At 44.7% G+C, this 18,902-nt stretch overlaps 1 protein-coding gene across 5 annotated transcripts; it reads right to left on the bottom strand.

Moving 5' to 3' along the window:
• Nucleotides 1-953: 953 nt before the first annotated feature.
• Znf655 (zinc finger protein 655) lies at nt 954-17,170 on the bottom strand. Of its 5 annotated transcripts, XM_090324261.1 has the most exons (6): nt 17,081-17,170; nt 15,018-15,177; nt 13,221-13,306; nt 12,713-12,839; nt 4,988-5,092; nt 954-4,517 (listed from the first exon to the last, which is right to left on the bottom strand). In XM_090324261.1, exons 2-6 carry the CDS (start codon nt 15,151-15,153, stop codon nt 3,124-3,126), a joined length of 1,848 nt encoding a protein of 615 aa, XP_090180387.1. In that variant the 5' UTR covers nt 15,154-15,177; nt 17,081-17,170; the 3' UTR covers nt 954-3,123. The 5 variants fall into 5 exon arrangements, with proteins under 5 accessions (XP_090180387.1, XP_090180383.1, XP_090180385.1 ...); XM_090324260.1 differs by lacking the exons at nt 954-4,517; nt 4,988-5,092 and adding an exon at nt 10,805-11,762; XM_090324257.1 differs by lacking the exons at nt 12,713-12,839; nt 13,221-13,306.
• Nucleotides 17,171-18,902: the final 1,732 nt, after the last annotated feature.

The raw sequence follows: 18,902 nt of genomic DNA, 5'->3' as shown, positions 1-18,902 counted from the left end.
TCCTGCATACCAGGCAAGCACTCTACCACTAGGCCAAACTCCCATCCCAGCCCATTTAATTTTTCCACACCCCAGCTCCTCTACAAAATGAAGCAATTCCTTCAGAATTATGAGAATTAAATTTAATCTGTACTTACATATGTGTGCATGTAGACAGGTGGTGATAGAAAATAAGCGAGGTATTCCTCTACAGCAGCACTGGGGAACATCCAGGCTGCAGGCTGTGTAAGGCCCTGAAAATCATCCCAGTGGAGAGGTGTGCAAGCTCCTTGTTGACTACAGTTGTCTGTATGATTGTGTGTGGTAAGTAGATGATGAAATATTCAAGTGGCGTTTGGGAGAAAAAGGGTTTCCTACCATTCTATGGGATTGATTCTTCCTGCCTCCCCTTCAAGAACAGAGATGGGACAAAAACATATTGTATTGGACCAATTAAAGTGCCCTCAAAAATTATTTGGACTTCATTTCTAAGTATATATATATTTTTTTCTTTCAAAACACGACACATTTTCCAGTTCTACCAAAACCGTAAAACTTGCCAGGTACCTGTGGCCCACACCTGTAATCCTAGCTACTCAGGAGGCTGAGATCTGGTTCAAAGCCAGTCAGGGCAGAAAAGTCCCCATGAGACTCTTATCTCCAATAAATGACTCAAAAAAGCGGTGCTGTGGCTCCAAGTGGTAGAGCCCTAGAGCACAAAGAAGCTCATGGACAGAGCCTGGGCCCAGGGTGCAAGCCCCAGGATGAGGAGAAAAACTCATATACTCTTCTACAATGTACAAGAACCAAGTGAATAACCATTTAGATCCTGAACACCAAGCTGAGTTCCTGGGGTCTATGGAAAAGCGAGCTGCGGAGTCCATGCTTAGTGACGAGCAAACTTCAGGAACAAAAATTGCAGTCAGGAAGGGTATTCTTCCTTCCAGTTGAGGCCTTTCAATTTTGAAAACAGATTCTCAGAATATCAAGCACACCTTTATTCAAGTACAAAAGCACATTCCTAAATCAAATGCATACATGTGATTTTTTAAAACATATTTTGCTATTTAGGGATTAATTCTGTCTCATAGTCACCAGAGAAGAAGGACTATTGGTCTCTACAAGTAAGAGTATACATGTTTGATAGGGGGGATAAAAAAAGACAAAACCAAAAACATGCACTATTGGTTTGCTTTTACATTTAGATCAACTCACAGCCTTACGTTGCCCTGATGGTGTCCTATGCTTGCTGACAGCAAAGAAGTAAAGTACAGTGGCAGAGCTATTCTAGAGGTTAGCCACAAGAGGCTTACTGAGTGAGCAATATCTTTTTATATATTGGTTTAGGATCCCCAGTGAGTATTATAACATCTAAGTATGAGAGCCCCAATTGCTTGACTGACAAATTTGAAAGTTAAGTAACATTTGTCTTATTCACAAAATGTTATAAAGACTAAAATGGAAAAACAACAAAATGCTTGGACAACAGCTGAAGAATTATGAACTCTTTAGGTGTATAGATGAAGACACCAACACCTGTGATTTTTATTAATCAAAAAGAGCCATGTTTTTTTTTTTTACGTGGCCTGTAAGTTCTACAAAATACAAAAATATAATCCAGGCATGGTAGCATATGCCCACAGAACCGGTTACCTGGGAGGCTAAGGCAGGACTGACAAGAGAAGTGGGGAACCCAAACAGATAAAGAAGCAATCCCAATGGCTGCACTTTTTTTTTTTTTTTTTCACCAAGAACAAACCTGCCACTTACTTGAAACTGAAATACTGCCTCTGAAACACTACGGAAGAAAAACGTCACTTTTGCTGGAAGGCTGTATTCATGTGCAATGTTCTCATTTCCTGGGACCTTTATATTTGCTCTATCAAAAGCAGACCTGAGCATTTTGCTGGCCTTCAATAGAAGCATATAGAAGAATTCTAAACTAACACATGCAGAATAGGCACTGAATGAATACAGCTAGGTCACCAGGAGCCGTTCTGGCTCCCTTATGTCCTTATTTCTTAGAGGGATGTGGATGCGGAGAAGGCAGCTATAAACGTGGCATCACTTGAAAATATGTAATGGCCTGCTGCAGGCAGAGACTGTCCTTGTGGACGGCTGTTGTGGAAATCCAATTCTTAGAAAACACTGACCAGCAACACCAAATTGGAACAGCTAGTGAGGAGTTTAAAACTAAGAAGTCATCACTTGAAGGTGCTTAGAATGCAGAAATTGACAGGAATATAAGGTTGCAACTGGAAAGGAACAGGATGTAGGGTCCTCAGAAAAGAGCAGGCCTAGAGTCTGTACTGGGAGAATTTGGGTCAAGGACACCACAAAAAGCTACATGAGCTGCTTTCCTCTCCTGGTGCCTTAACCCTGGTGTACCAACAATATCCTAGAGAAAACTGTGAATATGAAGAACCAATTTCAAAAAAGATAAATTGTGTATTGACTACAGTAAAATAAAAATAGCTTATGAGTACTGTAAATAAAATTCTCGTACCTACTTTGAACACACATTAAATAAAAGAATGTCATATGAAAATAGGACTGCATTTAGCAAGTTACTTTTCAGTCAAGATTCTTCTGCAGTGAAAAAGACTGGGACTAAATATGAACTTCACACATGAGTACCAAGTTTCTCTCCAATACGTTGAGGTTGGGGGCAATGCCTGAAATGCTTATATTCCATCAAAACCTCATTTGGTATGGGTATTCTGACCATGGCCTACCACACACACTGTACTCCAATGACTTCTCTGGGGCTACAGCAGATGTTCAATGAGCATTGGGTTATGAGTGCATTTGCTCACACAGAAACATTTATTACATTCACAAGCTTTCCTTATGGCATTAATTTGACACTCAAGGTAGCTTCCTTTTCTGATGGCTTTTTCACGTTCAGTTCGGTAGAGGAATTTTATTCCGGTACAGATTCCCCAAATACGGAGAACTGACCACATCCAATACATTCAACGGCTTTCCTCACTAGTGTGGATTTGCAGGAGCCAATTAAGAGTGGAACAACACTCAAATACTCCCAAGACTGGTCACATTCAAAGGGTTTCTCTCAATGTGAATTCTGTTGTGGAACGAGCTGAGCAGTGGCAGAGTGAGTGCTTTATCACATCCAAGGGGGACTCAGAGGGGGAAGGAGGCCGGAACGGGACTCAGTGCCTGCCCATGTTCATTGCCTTCATAAGGCATCTCTTTGGTCTGAATTCTCTGATGTGGAACAAGATGTGCTTGTGGACTGAAGTTATTTTCCCAGGGCTCACAATCAAAGCTTTTTTCCCTGCTGAGAACTTCTTGTTGCAGGGCAAGATCTGAGTTGTGATGGAAATGTTCTTCTTCTTCATTCCGTTCATAGGCTTTCTCTTTCCTGTGCATCTTGTGATGCTGAATTAAGCATGAAGTCTGACTGAAAGCCTGTCCACCCTCATCACACTCATGCGCTTTTTCTCCTGTGTGAATTCTTTGATGCTGAATAAGATGGGAATTCAATCTAAAGTCTTTCCCACATTCTTTGCATGTGTAGGGCTTTTCTCGGAAACGAACACCTCGCTGTTTCATATAGGCCAACCCACACTCATCGTACCCGTACGGTTTTTCCTGATGGTGAAGCCTCTGGTGTTCAACCAGGTATGAAGTATGACAGAAGTCACGGCCGCACACACCACACTTGCAGGGCATCTCTCTGTGCACTCGCTGATGCTGGGCGAGATGCACGCTGCGGCTGAAGACACGCTCACAGCTGCTGCATTTGTATGATTTGGCTTTGGTGTGAGTCTTCTTATGTGAAATTACATCTGAGCTCTGACTACCGCATTTATCAGACACTTCACATGACTTTTCAGATGCTTCACATTTATAGGGTTTTTCTCTAGCGTGTATTCTTTTATGCCGACTAAGACTTGAACTCTGACTGAAAGACTTTTCACATTCTTTACACTTGTAAGGCTTCTCTCTAGTGTGAATTCTCTGATGTCTGGTGAGGGCTGAGCTCTGATGGAAGGCTTTCCCGCACATGTCACATTTGTAGGGTTTCTCAGCGGCAAGTGTGCTCTCCCATTTACTAGGATGGGAGAGGTCCATTATGCCTTCTTTATATTCACTATTTTGGGTGTTCGGTGTTAGATTTATGGGTTCGTGTTTGTCAGCAGCCGAGCTTTGGCTAAAGCTCATGTGGAACTTACTGTCATCGACAGTCTGTATTCTAAGAGCCCTCTGGTCTGGGTCAAGGGCGGAGTCGGCACAGAAGCTCTTCTCAGGCTCATTACAGTCGCTGCTCTTCTCACTGGCAGAGGTTTTCTTGCTGATGGTTATTTGCCTAAACTCTCTCTCCAGAAAGAGGAATTTTCTTAGGATTTCCTGAAGCCTTTCTAATCTGTCCTCAGACTTCTGCCCTTCTCTAGTCTCAGGAACTTGGGCAATATCCTGTTTGGGTCTTCCTACTCTCACTTTGTATGAATGAACTTCTTCCAGATTTTTCTGCTTAGAAATCAACAGGTTGTTTTCTTCTCTTGTCTCTCCATCTGATATAATATACAAATAGAAAATCCAGATGTAATCTGTACCCTGTGCTTAGAAAGAATCCCAGATAGGAGGAAACTAAAATAATGTAGCATCTACAAAGATCAGAAAAGTTTATTTACTCAAACATGCACAAAAGTTCAACGGCAGACATGAGGCATGAATAGAAACAGTGACAGAGCTTCCAAATGGCCCAGGCGTGGCAGAAACAGAGGTACTTCTGGTAGAGTGAGAAGACATCCAGGCAAGGTGTTTCAAAGGCAATCAAGGGAAATGGTTGAAAAGAAATTTAGACAAGCAGCTTTAATAGGGACTAAGTACAACTTATACCAAAGGGGTGAAACATACAGAGAAGGCCAGCCTAAACTGCAAGGAAAGCAGAATTCTGTATTGAGTGCCCAAGCAGCCACAACATGGCTCAGTACCTATACTTTATTTCCCTACTAAATTCATTTAAGTCTGCCTTACTCACCTGAACAGTCATCTCTTAAGACTTCTCTATCCTTAGTGTCAGGGTCAAAAACCTGTAGATCTTGTTCCAGCAGGGACATCCCATCAGGCTTGGAAATTGGAAATCCTGCCCATAAAGAAGGAAATGGGATGTGGCAATTTATCCACAGATGCTACATCAGCCACAGTTTCTTTTAACTGATGACTAGCAGAGAGAGAAGGGAAGTTCTGAGAAAACATTAATAAGAAGGCTTAGAGAGGAGGACAAAGCGTGAGGAGAGACAAAGATGCTCGACCAGGAGCTCTAGTAGGAGGGGTGAGCTCAATGCAGCACATTGAGCTAAACTGTGGCAAAAAAGAGAGGGGCGGGGGGGGGGGGGGGAGAAATGGTTCTCTTTTATCCCAACTGGGTTAATGACAGACTAAAATATTGTTTTATGGGTCATAGGCCTTGAACTCAGCCTGGGCGCTGTCCCTGAGCTCTTCAGCTCAAGGCTACCGCCCTACCCCTGGGCCCGGGCACTGACTTGGAGCTCTTCAGCTCAAGGCTACAGCCCTACCTCTTGAGCCAAGGCCCAGTTCCCATATTCTAGAGGTTAATGGGAGATAAGTCTCAGGTCCTTTTGTGCCCAGGCTGGCTTTGAACCTTGACCCTCAGATCTCAGCTTCCTAAGTAGCTAGGATTACAGGTGTGAACTACTGTCTATGATGTATTTCTTTTTCTTGTCAGTTCTGGGGCTTGAAATCAGGGCCTGAGCACTGTCCTTGGGCTTTTTTCCCTCAAGGCTAGCACTCTGCCACTTGAGCCACAGCACTACTTTCCAGCTTTTCTATGTGGGACTAAGGAATCAAACCCAGGTCTTTGTGCATGATAGGCAAAGCATTCTACCACTAGGCCAAACTTCCAGCCCCTGTTGTTTCTTAAACTATATGTTTCACAGCATAGGAGAATGAGCTTATAGTTCTGCTTATTCAAGAAGCATGCAGGAGATGAGATCCATGCAAAAGAATCCATCTCACACTAAAGGCAGAGATAGCAATAAGCAACTCAACATTACCACAGTACAGAAATGTGTAGGTGATCACTGTAAAAGGGCCAACAATGGGGAAGAAGTTGCCAGCAGAAAGGGGACAAAGAAAGAATAGTGATAGGGGAGGGGCGAATACAATCAAAGTACCTATGTACGAAAAAAGCTTAATAAAACCCATTAAAGGGCTGGGAGTTTTGCCAATTGGTAGTGTTTGCCTAGCATGTACAACGATCTGGACTCAATTCCTCGGTCAGAAGTGGTGCTGGGGCTCAAGTGGTAGAGCTCTAGCCTTGAGAAAACCCAAGGACAGTGCTCAGGCCCTGAGTTCAAGCCCCACAACTGGAAAAAAAAATCCACTAAAAACTATTTTAAAGGGGCTGGGATGTAGCTCAGTGGCAATGTGCTTGCCTAGCAACTAGCAAGTGCAATGTATGGGTTCAATCTCCAGTACCAAAAAAAGAAAAGATTTAAAAAAAAAAAAAAACAATATTTAAAAAGAGATGGTAAATTAAGAGTAACAGAGGGGGTGAGTATGATCCAAATACATTACATGTACATATATCACAATGAAACTGCTTTGTATTAACTTGCATTAATAAAAAGTATTTATATAAGGGGCTGGGAGTTTGTCCTAGTGGTAGAGTGCTTTAGCATGCACAAAAACCTGGGTTCGATTCCTTAGTACCACATACACAGAAAAGCTCGAAGTGGTGCTGTGACTCAAGTGGTACAGCACTAGCCTTGAGGAAAGCCCATGGGCAGTGCTTGGACCCTAAGTTCCGTCCCCAGGAATGGTAAACAAAGAAACGAGAACTACAAGCTGAACACCAGTAGCTCACACAGGCTACCCAGGGAAGACTGTGGTTCCAAGTCCACAAGACTTCACGATAACCATCGAAATACCTGGCTGGAGGCATGGCTCAAGTGGCAGACCATCAGCAGTCTTCAGCTCAAGCCCTAGTACAAGCATAAAAGAAAAAGTATATCTATACAGAAAACAATTTTCCTATGACTTGCCAGTAACTCATCTTTTGCACTAAAGCAATGGGTAGTCTGATTTTAAAAGAACAAAACATTCGCACTATTCTAGTAGCTCAGGGAAATTCTGAGTCTAGATAGCACACATGCAAGATCTTCCATAAGCCTTTCATCTCCAAAAAGCTATTTATTAGTGTCTATAAAATCACTGGTTGCACTTAGCCTGACACGTCACCATATAATGGTGTTTATACAGATTATTATTATTATTTTTTTTTACCAGTCCTGGAGCTTGAACTCAGGGCCAGAATGCTATCCTTGAGCTTTCTCAAGGCTAGAGCTCTACCAATTGAGCCACATCACAATTTCTGGCTTTTTCTATGTATGTGGTACCGAGGAATCGAACCCAGGTCTTTGGGCATGCTAGGCAGGCACTCAACCACTAGGCCAAACTCCCAGCCCTGTTTACAGATTTTATTTTTTTGGTAGGTCATGGGGCTTGAACTCGGCCTGGGCAGTGTCCCTGAGCTTCTCATTTCAAGGCTACTGCCCTACCCTAGAGCCAAGCCCCCATTTCCTATTTTCTAGAGGTTGATTGGAGATAGGAGTCTCAGGCAGATCCTTTTGTGCCCAAGTTGGCTTTGAACTTGATCTTCAGATCTCAGCCTGCAGAGTAGCTAGGATTACAGGCATTAGGTACCGCTCCCAGTTGTTTACAGATCTTTAAAAATTGGCTTCAAGCATTAGTCCCCACTCAATTTGATAGCCAGGATCATGTACCTTGTAGTTCTTTTGATTAAATTACTTAACAGCTACATATGTGTAAGTGTCAAGGTACTGACATTCCAATCTTATAAAAAGGGTATTTTGGTCCAGCAAATATGATAAACCAATAGCCTGGGATCCCATATAAGACCCCATATGCAAGGAGATCAAACACATGAAAGGAATTTACTACAATTCTGAATCCCAGCTAGGATTGATAGCCAATTTCCCTTTTAGACATGTTTTTTTTCATATATTTTTATTGTAATTAATAGAAGGATTATATGATATTTGCCAGATACATAATAATGTTTTATCTGAAAGAGTTTTGCTGTGCTGGGTAACCCCAGCACTGAAAAAAGCTTTAAAAAATAATGTAACATAAAATATTTAGAATTCTGACAGTATATTTTGTAACTTTTAACTTTTAGGATATTTAATTAAGGTGTTCCTCAGTATTTATTAACCAAAACGAATCTTGGTCATTTAGTTACACTGAAAAATACAAAGGCATAAGGCCTTCTTCGTGTGAAACAAGAAGTTTGGTTTTAGATTTGTATAAAGTAATGCAAAGAAGTGTGAGAGAAAGTGCCTAGCATGTAGTTATGAGAAGCTAAGAGTGCAGTTTGGAGGTACACATTTATGAGTCTCAAGAACATCTATACATTACAATATTGCTTACAAAATACTCAGTAGGCACAGTGCCAAAAGTACTGAGGGATTTTTACTTATTACTCACCATAATTTTATGAGGGAGAAGTACTACTGTTCTCATCGGACAAGTTACCAAAGGTCAGATTTCAGAACCTGGCTTTTAAACACTCCATTATAGCATAAAATGATGACCATAATATAAAACCCAAATCTATTTTTTAGTGGACGTATAAAGAATAGAAAATGAACATATTGATAAAATATTAAAATAGTAAAAAGAGAAAAAGTCTTAGCACAAGGGAGAGATAGGAGCACAGCTCGGTTATAAAGTACTTGCCTGGGGGGCTGGGAGTTTGACCTAGTGGTTAAAGTGCTTGCCTAGCATGCATGAAGACCTGGGTTCGATTCCTCGCTACCACATATACAAAGAAAAAGCCAGAAATGGTGCTGTGGCTCAAGTGGTAGAGCTCTAGCCTTGAGAAAACCCAAGGACAGTGCTTATTCCCTGAGTTCAAGGCCCAGGACTGGCAAAAAAAAAAAAAATACTAAGTTAAAAAAATAAAAAAAAGTAAAGTAGTTGCCTAGCATGTATGAGGTCCCAGGCTGATTTCCAATCTCCTTCTCTTCTCATGACAAAAAAAAAGAAAAAAGAAAAAAAAAAGTGCCAGAATTTTAAGACTTTGAACTCATAGAAATTATATTTAAAGCATTTAATGTCAAAGAAATGCAAATTTCTTATATTGCAAATTTATACCTCTAGGCAATAGTCTTAAGGATAAGCAATATCTCATTGAGAAAATAAACAGTATGAAGAAACATATGTGGTCTAGTGGTAGAATGCTTGCCTAGCATGTACAAAGCCCTAGGTTTAATTCCTTGGTACCACATACACAGAAAAAGCCAGAAGTGGTGCTGTGGCTCAAGTGATAGAGCTCTAGCCTTGAGAAAACCCAAGATCAGTGCTCAGGCTCTGAAATCAAGCTCCAGGACTAGCAAAAATAAAAAAGTGCCTGTTACATATAAACAGGAAACAGTCATCATGGTAGAAATCAACTTATAGAAAATCACTTCAACTTCAAAAAGCAATAGGAGAGCCAAGCACTGACATCTGAGGATTGCAATTTCAAGGCAGCCAGGAAATAAAAGACCATGAAATCCTATCTCCAATTAACCACTAGAAAACCAGAAGTTGTACTGTGGCTCAGGTGACAGAAGACTACCCCTGAGTACAAAGAAGCTCAGCAACAGTGCCCAGGCCCTGAGTTCAAATCCCACAATGGACAAAAAAAAAGGCAACAGGAGAGATATAGGAAACAATCTATTAAATCATTTGTCATCAACTACAATTTTTCAGTAAGCATGTTTCTAACATGTAGCAAGACACCTGCTACACTGACCCATGTGAATTACATCACAATCCTCTTCCCAGGTCTCAATCTCCAACCACTAATTCACAGGTAACTCCTCAAGCCAGTTGCTGTTCAGTCAACAGAATATAGTTCTTAAATTGATAATGAGGGGCCGGGAGTGTGGCCTAGTGGTAGAGTGCTTGCCTAGCATACACAAAAACTTGGGTTCGATTCCTCAGTACCACATACAAAGAAAAGTTAGAGGACTGGGAGTTTGGCCTAGTGGTTAAAGTGCTTGCCCAGCATGCACGAAGACCCGGGTTCGATTCCTTGGTACCACATACATAGAAAAAAGCTAGAAATGGTGCTGAGGCTCAAGTGGTAGAGCTCTAGCCTTGAGAAAGTCCAAGGACAGTGCTCAAGCCCTGAGCTCACGCCCAGGACTGGCAAAAAAAAAAAAAAAAAAAGTTAGAAATGGTGCTGTAGCTCAAGTGGTAGAGTGCTAGCCTTAAGGAAAGCCCAAGGACACTGGTCAGGTCCTGAGTTCAAGCCCCAGGACTGGCAAAACAAACCAAAAAAAAAAAAAAAAACATTGATAATGAATAGCATTTAATATTTGCTTTTCAAGAAAGTATGACTGCTTAAGTCAGCCTTAATTATGCAGTCCAATTCACAATTCTAAACAAGAAGTAAAATTAATGACAAATACATAACTTTAAATTTTGGGTAGAGTGTACTGAACTCCCATAGGAAAGTGACCTCCCAAGGAATGTAAAATATTTGCTAAGGAACTAACAGGTAGCTCATGCCTGTCATCCTAGCTTCTCAGAAGGCTGAGATCTGAGGATCAAGATTCAAAGTGAGCCCTGGCAGGATAGAACAGGAGACTCTTATTTCCAATTAACCACCAAAAGCCAGAAGTGGGACTGAAGTACCGGTGGTAGAGTGGCAATCTTTTGAGTGAAAATGCCGAGACAGTACCCTGACTTCAAGCCCTAGTAGCAGCATGGGTACATACACAAAATTAAATTGCTAAGATGCTACTGACTTGGTCATAAAAGTGAGCTGAATAGGAGGGTGGCCTGGTGTGAGTGTGTATGCGTGTCTAGTGCAAATGCACAGATGATGGGGGGAAAGGATAAAGTCTAGTCTTGTAGTTTCTTGAGCTACTAGACTCTGGTAAACTGATAGCAAGATTCTTTACTCCAAGAAGTAGACAAGTTAACGGTTGGAAATTCTGTAATTAGAATGTAAAATTAACAGTAGTTTACAATTATATCCGTATCACTTTACAGTTTACAAAGTTATTAAAATACATTCATTTTGATGCCCTGAAATAAAAGTCTTGTTTTTTCCCTCCAAGTTCCCCTCCATGAAGACAGTACTGAGGAACACTGAATCAAGAAAGGCAATGTCAACACACCAATCTTTAGGGCACTGCAAAGTACTGAGGGCAGGATATTGCAGGAAGGAGAAAACTATGCTGTGAAGTACAAGGAAAAGTCCAAGAGTCACAGGACAGTGCAGCCACGCAAGGGGCAGGTCGTGTTCACTACTGAAAAGGAGGAGGGCCCATGTTCCGCACACTAACATGAAAAAAGCACGACTGAAGAGATGGGGGTGAACTTGGTGGTTTCTCAAAACACAAGCAGCTGACTACCAAGCATGGTTTCCAAAGGAGCTGGGTTCAACATGCAGCTGGTTGCACGGAAGTCTTCCTTCACCCCTTGCGTTAGAAACTTAACACCAGTCACTTGAGCAGTTGCCACGTTACAGAGTGGGAGCATCCTGAGGAGCATCCGCTCCAGGAGCCAAGCTTAATGTCACAATTGTGGAAAAGAAGTTCCCGAGCAGGCACGTGCACTACCGATGGAAAGCCGACACTTGGGCCACCTCTTGGAGATTCCTGCTGTAAGGACTGCAAGTGTTTCTCCAGAGAAAGCACAAGCCTGGGTATGACTCAGGGCTGGGCAGGAATTCACACAATGAATCCGGGTGGTGGGAAGGCGGAGAAGTATGCCTACAAAGATCAAAGAACCACGAATGGGAAACACACTAAAAACCTTCCCAGTGGGCAAACTGCTTCCCCACAAGTAAGAAGGCCTTCTGAACCCTAGGCATAATCAAGAAGAGAAAAAGTGTCCTAGATGTCACCAATATAGGCAAACTAAAAAAGGGGGAGGGGCCCCAAGAAGAGTGTGAGCAAATACATACACGTTCACCAGAGTGCAAACGCAGCCAGGCCAAAAAACAAAAGAGAAAAAGCAATGCTCACATCAAGGCGATTGTTAACACCCCTCTGATACTTCTCTACAGCACACAGGCTGCCTAACTGCACCATTCAGACCTACGAGAGAGAGAGAGAGATGTGGTGCAAGGACTTACCCATCCCAGAATGAGGCGAGGAGTGGGGTAAGTGTGAGGATTCTGCTGGCCTGGGTGTGGTTACTCAGGATTACCATTTGAGTGACTCACTGATGAGTACTCAGTGAGTCATGCCTTAAAAGAAGTCTCTCAGACTTGCCCAATTGGAGATAACTTAGGATATTAAGAATGAAAGGGATTTTAGCTTAGCTTTTTTAAAAGGCATTTCTTCTTCAGTGGGAAACTTTCAGACACAGGGGCAGTGATGTATAAGAGGAAAAGAGTCCAGCTAGGGGTCGGGAAGGCATTCAGGTCTCTCGCAAAAAAGAGAGAGGGTGAGAACTTAGGCAAAGCAAGGACAAGGTTTTCTTTGCTACAAGGAATGGATGTCCCACAAAACAGGAAACATGAGCTGGGGATAAAGAGTAAAATGTCTTCCTGACACTCCGAAGGAATTTCAATTACCCTCCCACTGGAATGACCTTACAGACCGAGGATTCAGAGGCTCTAGAACCTGAAATCTAAGCCACATAACACTGACCTTCTCAGAGACCTTAAACCTACTCAGAAATAGGTAATTTTAGTAATAAGAAAGCTGGTCCTTACCCAGTGAGACCACGTTCCCATAATTCTCTAACATCACTTCTCTGTAGAGATCTCTCTGAACAGGGTCCAGGCATCCCCATTCCTCTCGAGTAAGGTGCACAGTCACATCCTCCAATGTCACAAACTCCTGAAATAATACATCCTGGATGCTCTGGGGAATAAGGCCACTACAGTACCATGACCGGAGAATGAAGATGAGAACAGAAATGGTATCTGGTGTATGTTTATGCTGGGGAGGAGGGAGAATGGAGAGAACCTACGGTAGAAATCCCTTAGCATCTAATACATGCCCACAACATCATGGACAAAGGTGGTGTCAGGGAGATGGGAAAGTGGTTTGCATAAGGTCTAGATCCTCAAAAAGCAACAGTGCCAAACCTGAAGTCTGTTACTGAAAGGAAAAAAAAAAAAAAAATCCAGGCAAGGTTTCACCAACAGGAGGAGGGAGAAGCCACACTCAAGCAGCGACCACAGTCCCTGAGGAAAAGCAGAGGGTTCCTCAGCTCACCTGGTACCTGGCTGTCAGGAGTGCAGCTGCCTGGTCTCCTGGGCTTCCCTCATGGGGAAGAGCAGGCACCTGCAGAACAGGTGGAGCTGAGGGAGGAGAAAGGAGCCAAGAGTGAGAGCAGCCCTTTCCTAGGGCTCCCTTTCAGAAGAAGCCCAAGGGGTGTCAGTGGAACCCCCCTATATGTCAGTGTTCTAATGAGCCTCTTCTCAGGTACTAGGCATGCCTGCTCCTCCTCAGACTACCACTTACACGTTTCTTCCTGATACAAGATTTTGCTACTCCTCATGAATAACATTCCTCTTACAGAAGTGTAAGCCATATGACTGTCCTGCACATGAGCGAAGCAAAGCATAAAGATATGGATATGTAGTGATTTATCCAGGGCCAGTGTTATTTAGCAATTTTTTTTTTTTTTTTTGCCAGACCTGGGGCTTGAACTTAGGGCCTAAGCACTGTCCTTGTGCTTTCCCAAGGCTAGTGCTCTACCACTTGAGCCACACCACCACTTCTGGCTTTTTCTGTATATGTGATAATCAAGGAATCGAACCCAGGGCTTCATGCATGCTAGGCAAGCACTCTACCACTAGGCCAAACTCCTGGCCTTTAGCAGACTTTTTACAGGTTTAAATTTCAGTATGCCTTTCATTTGTCAATGAACAATATCTCTGCAAACAGTGTGTAAGGCTTTTAGAAAAATCCCCCTCCCCCGACTCCCAACACTTCCACCCCATGGCACTCACTCCGCTGTGTGCTGACACACTAGTTACTTCAAGTAGTGGAGCTGCCAGAGTCTAGGAACCAGTTGTCAAAGCACAGGAGAAAAGGGAAGGAAAAAAAAAAAGAAGTCTGACCAACCTACCTGCACATTAAAATGTGACTGCATGGCTAACATGTAACATACATACATCCAAACAGGCATTATGCTCATCAAGGACTTGAATGGCTGCTTTCTTGTGGGCACTGGTAGATCATGATTCTGTAATCTCAGGAGGCTGAGATCTGAGGATGGCAATTCAAAGCCAGTCTGGGTTGGAAGTCTGTGAGACTATCTGTAATTAACTATCAAAAACCCAGAGTGGAGCTGTGGCTCAAGTGGGAGCACAAAAGCTCAGAGACAAGGCCGAGAGTTTGGCCTAGTGATAGAGTGCTTGCCTAGCACGCACGAAGACCCAGGTTCGATTCCTTGGTACCACATACTTGGAAAAAGCCAGAAGTGGTGCTGAGACTCAAGTGGTAGAGTTCTAGCCTTAAGAAAAATCCAAGGACAGTGCTCAGGCCCTGAGCTTAAGCCCAAAACTAGCCAAAAAAAAAAAAAAAAAAAAAAAAAAGCTCAGAGACAGCATCTAGGCCCCGAGTTCAACCCAGGAGCAGCACCCCCTCTTCCAAAAAGAAAAAGCTGCTTGTCAGATTTGGTACAAACACTGCTGTTGCAACAGAATGGCAGGTGGCAAAGCACATCAAGGAAAGAGGAACTAAGTGAAGGGAGCAGGAGGGAAGGGTGGTGAATTTAACAGGAAGCCATTCAGGCAAGAGCTGTGAGATGTGGCAAAAGCAGCATATCGGAGGAATTATTCTGGGTATGGTGACTGGGACAAAGGGAAGCTTTCCTGAGGGACAGCCACGGCAGAGGACTACTCTGCTCATTAAAGCAAGATGAGCCAGGCTTGGGAGAAAGGTCAGGAAGGAGATGAGCTGCAACTGTCCCTCCTGTCCAGTCCTCCCTCTAAAAGGCCATCTTCTTATTCAAGGTTCTGGACTCACATCAGGCCCAGGACGTAAGTACTGTCTCTGTCTTACCCCCAATGAGTCCCTGTTCCATGTTGGTATCTTGCACGAACTGAGGCTCTGGGGAAAGACACTCAGATAAGGTCTCCAAAGACTGAAACTGGACCCTTGATGATCCTGCTGTTTCCTCAGCCGATATTTCCTCCATTCCTGTCCAAGACAATGAGCATCACTGCAGGATGAAATCAGGAGAAATTATTGTCACAAGTTAAAATATCCCATCATGCCAGATGCAGTGGCTCACAACTATAATCCTAGCTGCTCAGGAGGCTGAGATTTGAGAGTCAAGGCTCAAAGCTAGCTCGGCAACACAAAGCTTATCTCCAATTAATCACCAGAAAATGGGAAGTGGAGCTATGGCTCAAGGGTAGGCAGGAAGCCTTGAGCTGAAGAGCTCAGGAACAGAGCCCAGGCCAGTGTTCAAACTCCGTGACCTCCCACCCCCCAAAATATCATCATTTCCCATTCTCAGGACTTAGCAGAGTATCTTTACTTACTGCTCAGAATTAATCACAATAAATAGGGTGCTAGGGGGCCAGGAATTTGGCCTAGCAGTAGAGTGCTTGTCTAGCATACATGAAGACCCAGGTCCAATTCCTCGGTATCACATACAGAGAAAAGCCACAAGTGGTGCTGTGGCTCAAGTGATAGAGCTCTGGCCTTGAGGAAAGCGCCCAAGGACAGTACTCAGGCCCTGAGTTCAGTCCCCAGGACTGGCTAAATAAATAAATAAAATAGGGTGCTGGTGGCTTACACCTGTAATCCTAGCTACTCAGGAGTCTGAGATCTGAGGAATGGGGTTCAAAGCCAGCCAGGCAGGAAAGTCTAGGAAACTCTAATGTTCCATTAACCACCAGAAAACAGCAAGTAGTGCTGTGGCTCAAAGTGGTAGAGTGCTAGCCTTGAGCTGAAGAGCTCTGGGATAGTGTCCAGACCCAGAGTTTAAGCTCCATGACTCACCCCAAAATAAATAAATAAATAAATAAATGCGTGTGCACACGCACGCATGCATGCATACACACACACACATGCACAAACAAACACAAGATAAACCACCTAAATTTTACATGGTGGTGGGGGGGGGAAGGATATTATCAGTTTGAAATACTTAAGATTCAAGAGAGAACGTCCAAGCATGCCACATTATTTTAACTCTACAAATTCCGAACTTGTCATTTTTTTTTTGTTGTTGTTGTTGTTTGGTTTTGTTGAGGTTGTTGGTTTTGGTCTGGGGAGACTGGTTCACTATCTGCTGGCCTAAAACTCCTTGTTAACCAGGGCTTGCTCCGGGCTCTGCCTCACCCTCCCTAATGCCGGGATTATGACAGGCGTGTACCAACCACCACACCAGCCTTGTCATGTTTCTTTGGAGGAAAACAGGATGGTTGTATAGGGTATAAAGCTTTCTGGAGAAAGTTTTCATCTATCTGGGAATTCGCAATCTTCTCTGGAGCCTCCAGTCCCGTACTCAAGAGAAACAAGTCCGTTATGATTACTCATTGTGTTGTTTTTCTTCCCCACCCCCCCGCCTTCCTCCTCCCCGCACCCCCCCCCCACCCCGCCCGGCCTTGCCACCCAACGCAGGCCCTGCAGGAATTACTTCGCCACTCCGTCGAGCGCACCGTCAGTTAATGAACAATAAGTAACAGTCCAGTGTCGGGGCCGGGCCCCTTCGTCAGGCTGAGTGGACGATTCCGATCAGCCTGGGCGATGTCCTTCAAACCCAAGGACGGCACGGGGCCCGGTGCTCCGCACCCAGCCCTCGCCCGCTCCCGGCCCGGCCCTCGGAGCGCCTCGCCCCGCGCCGCCCGCCCATCGCTTCCCCCTCGGGAGAAAGCGCCGCGGCCGAGCGGGCCGTGCAGACGCAGCTCCGGCCACGGCTGCTCACCGGGTCCTGAGCGCCGAGCTCTCGGTCCCCGGGGCTTCGGGAACCAAGCAGGGCGGAAGAGAAAACCAGGCCCGGGCGCCCAGGCCTCCGCGTTCCCGGAGACGTCAGCCGCCTCCTCCGCCTCCTCCGCCTCCTCCTCCTCCAGGGGACGCGACAGCGACGCCACCACGGCTTCCGCGGGACTCACCCGAGCGCAGGCAGAGGCGGGCACGGCGGCGACCGTCCCGTCACCGACACTCACTCGCTCCGTCCGCCACGCCAGCCTTCCCAGGGCTGCTCTCGACTGCCGGGAGGACTGCGCTTCTCGACGTCACTTCCGGCGGACCCCGGATGAGAGCCCCGGATGCAAGTCCCGGATGGAGGTCCCGCCCAGGCGCCTTCTGAAGCTGTCACTCATCAATCTTCAAACACTAGGCTTCTGATACTTTATTTTGCCAGGAGTCCCCCACATCCTTTTCCTCATGGCTGGATTACTAATATGTCACCAGCACCAGGAAATTCTATAATCCTGCAATTTTCCTCTTTGTTCTAAACCTTACACGTCAGTTCATCATCCCCTTCTACTTCCATCCCATCCCAGTCCACAAGGGATTGGTCTCAGTGGCTAACAAGGACTAGCAACACTCGGCCCACCCTCATTAATGGAGAACCACCTCACAAGCCAGTCATGTACACCGTCCAAGACCACTCCGATAGTCTAAAGACCACTGGATCCTCTAGGAGAGAGCCTGAGGCAAGGATACAGAGCCACCTGAATACCTCTGCAGGAGAACCCATTTGAGGAAAGAGGTGATGAGAGGACTGGGAAGATCAAGCCAGCACAGGGCCTGATTTCCAGTGGATTTTGGAATACAAACTGCATCTGGGTTTCTGCCCCCCAGGCTGTAAATGACTCACCCTTTGTGCCCTATGTCACTTAATCCACTGGAGAGTGGCCTGGAGGGAGAACTACGTGAGGCAGTCCCCATTTTCTGACAGTGATTCCCCCAGATTAGGAGAAGGACAGGGAGGTGTGCTGACTCAACAGGGGTATAGTCAAAGTACCAGGACGAATGACCCACATACAAGATCACTTCAGTGAGGAAACTGAGTCTAAATAATGTCTTAGCTATGCAGGCACCTAGCCAGGAGGTGGCTGCCATCCACCTAGCTTTTCTAAGGCTTAGAGGTGAGACAATCCATCAACTGAATTGCAGATGTCTGGAGGGTCTGGCTTTGTAGGAATAAGTAGGTTTATCTGTTGTTTAGCCCCAGGGGAGCTCGGCTCTTAGTGCCATGTTTATGTATAATGCTTAGCTGAGGTTTGATCTCCACCCAAACCTGTGGCTTATTGTCTTTGAAAGCTTGGTGCAAGCAGTGTTCACTGCAGCAGGTCTTTGTGATAATTGGCCACCTGCTGTCTGCTAGAGCTCTAACAGAGTCTAAAATTGGACCTCTCAAAACGTCAATTCCCTACTTCCTTGTGACTGTAGATCTGATTTAAAGTAAAAACATCACAAGTACTTATTGGGCACTAGTTTTGCACCAGGCAATGTCAGCAGCTCAAGTTCATGCTCTCAGCCACCTCACCGTTCTCCCTACACATTTCAGACTGATGCTAGATATAGCAATGCACATCTGTAATCCCAGCACTCAGGAGGCATAGCCAGAAAGCTGGGTGCAGTGGCTCACACCTGGAATCCTAACTACTACGGAGGCTGAGATCTGAGGATCAAGGTTCAAAGCCAGCCTGGACACAAAAGGACCTGAGACTCTTATCTCCAATTAACTTCTAGAAAACAGAAAGTAGGGTTTGGCTCAAGGGCAGAGCAGTAGCCTAGAGCTGAACAGCTCTGAGACAGTGCCCAGACCCAGGGTTAGGACATTAGCCTTGAGCCGAAGAACTCAGGGACTGTGCCCAGGCTGAGTTCAAGCCCCATGACCCACAAAAAGGAAAGGAAGAAAGAAAGAACGAACGAACAGAATTAGAGGGCAGCCTGGGCTATACAGAGTTCTATGTCAAGCTGCAG

The sequence above is a fragment of the Megascapheus bottae genome, chromosome 34 (assembly GCF_031878675.1).
Source record: "Megascapheus bottae isolate mThoBot1 chromosome 34, mThoBot2.hap1, whole genome shotgun sequence".
Lineage (NCBI taxonomy): Eukaryota > Metazoa > Chordata > Mammalia > Rodentia > Geomyidae > Megascapheus > Megascapheus bottae.
Note: the sequence above shows the minus strand (reverse complement) of the source record. Positions and strands in the feature narration are given on the sequence as shown.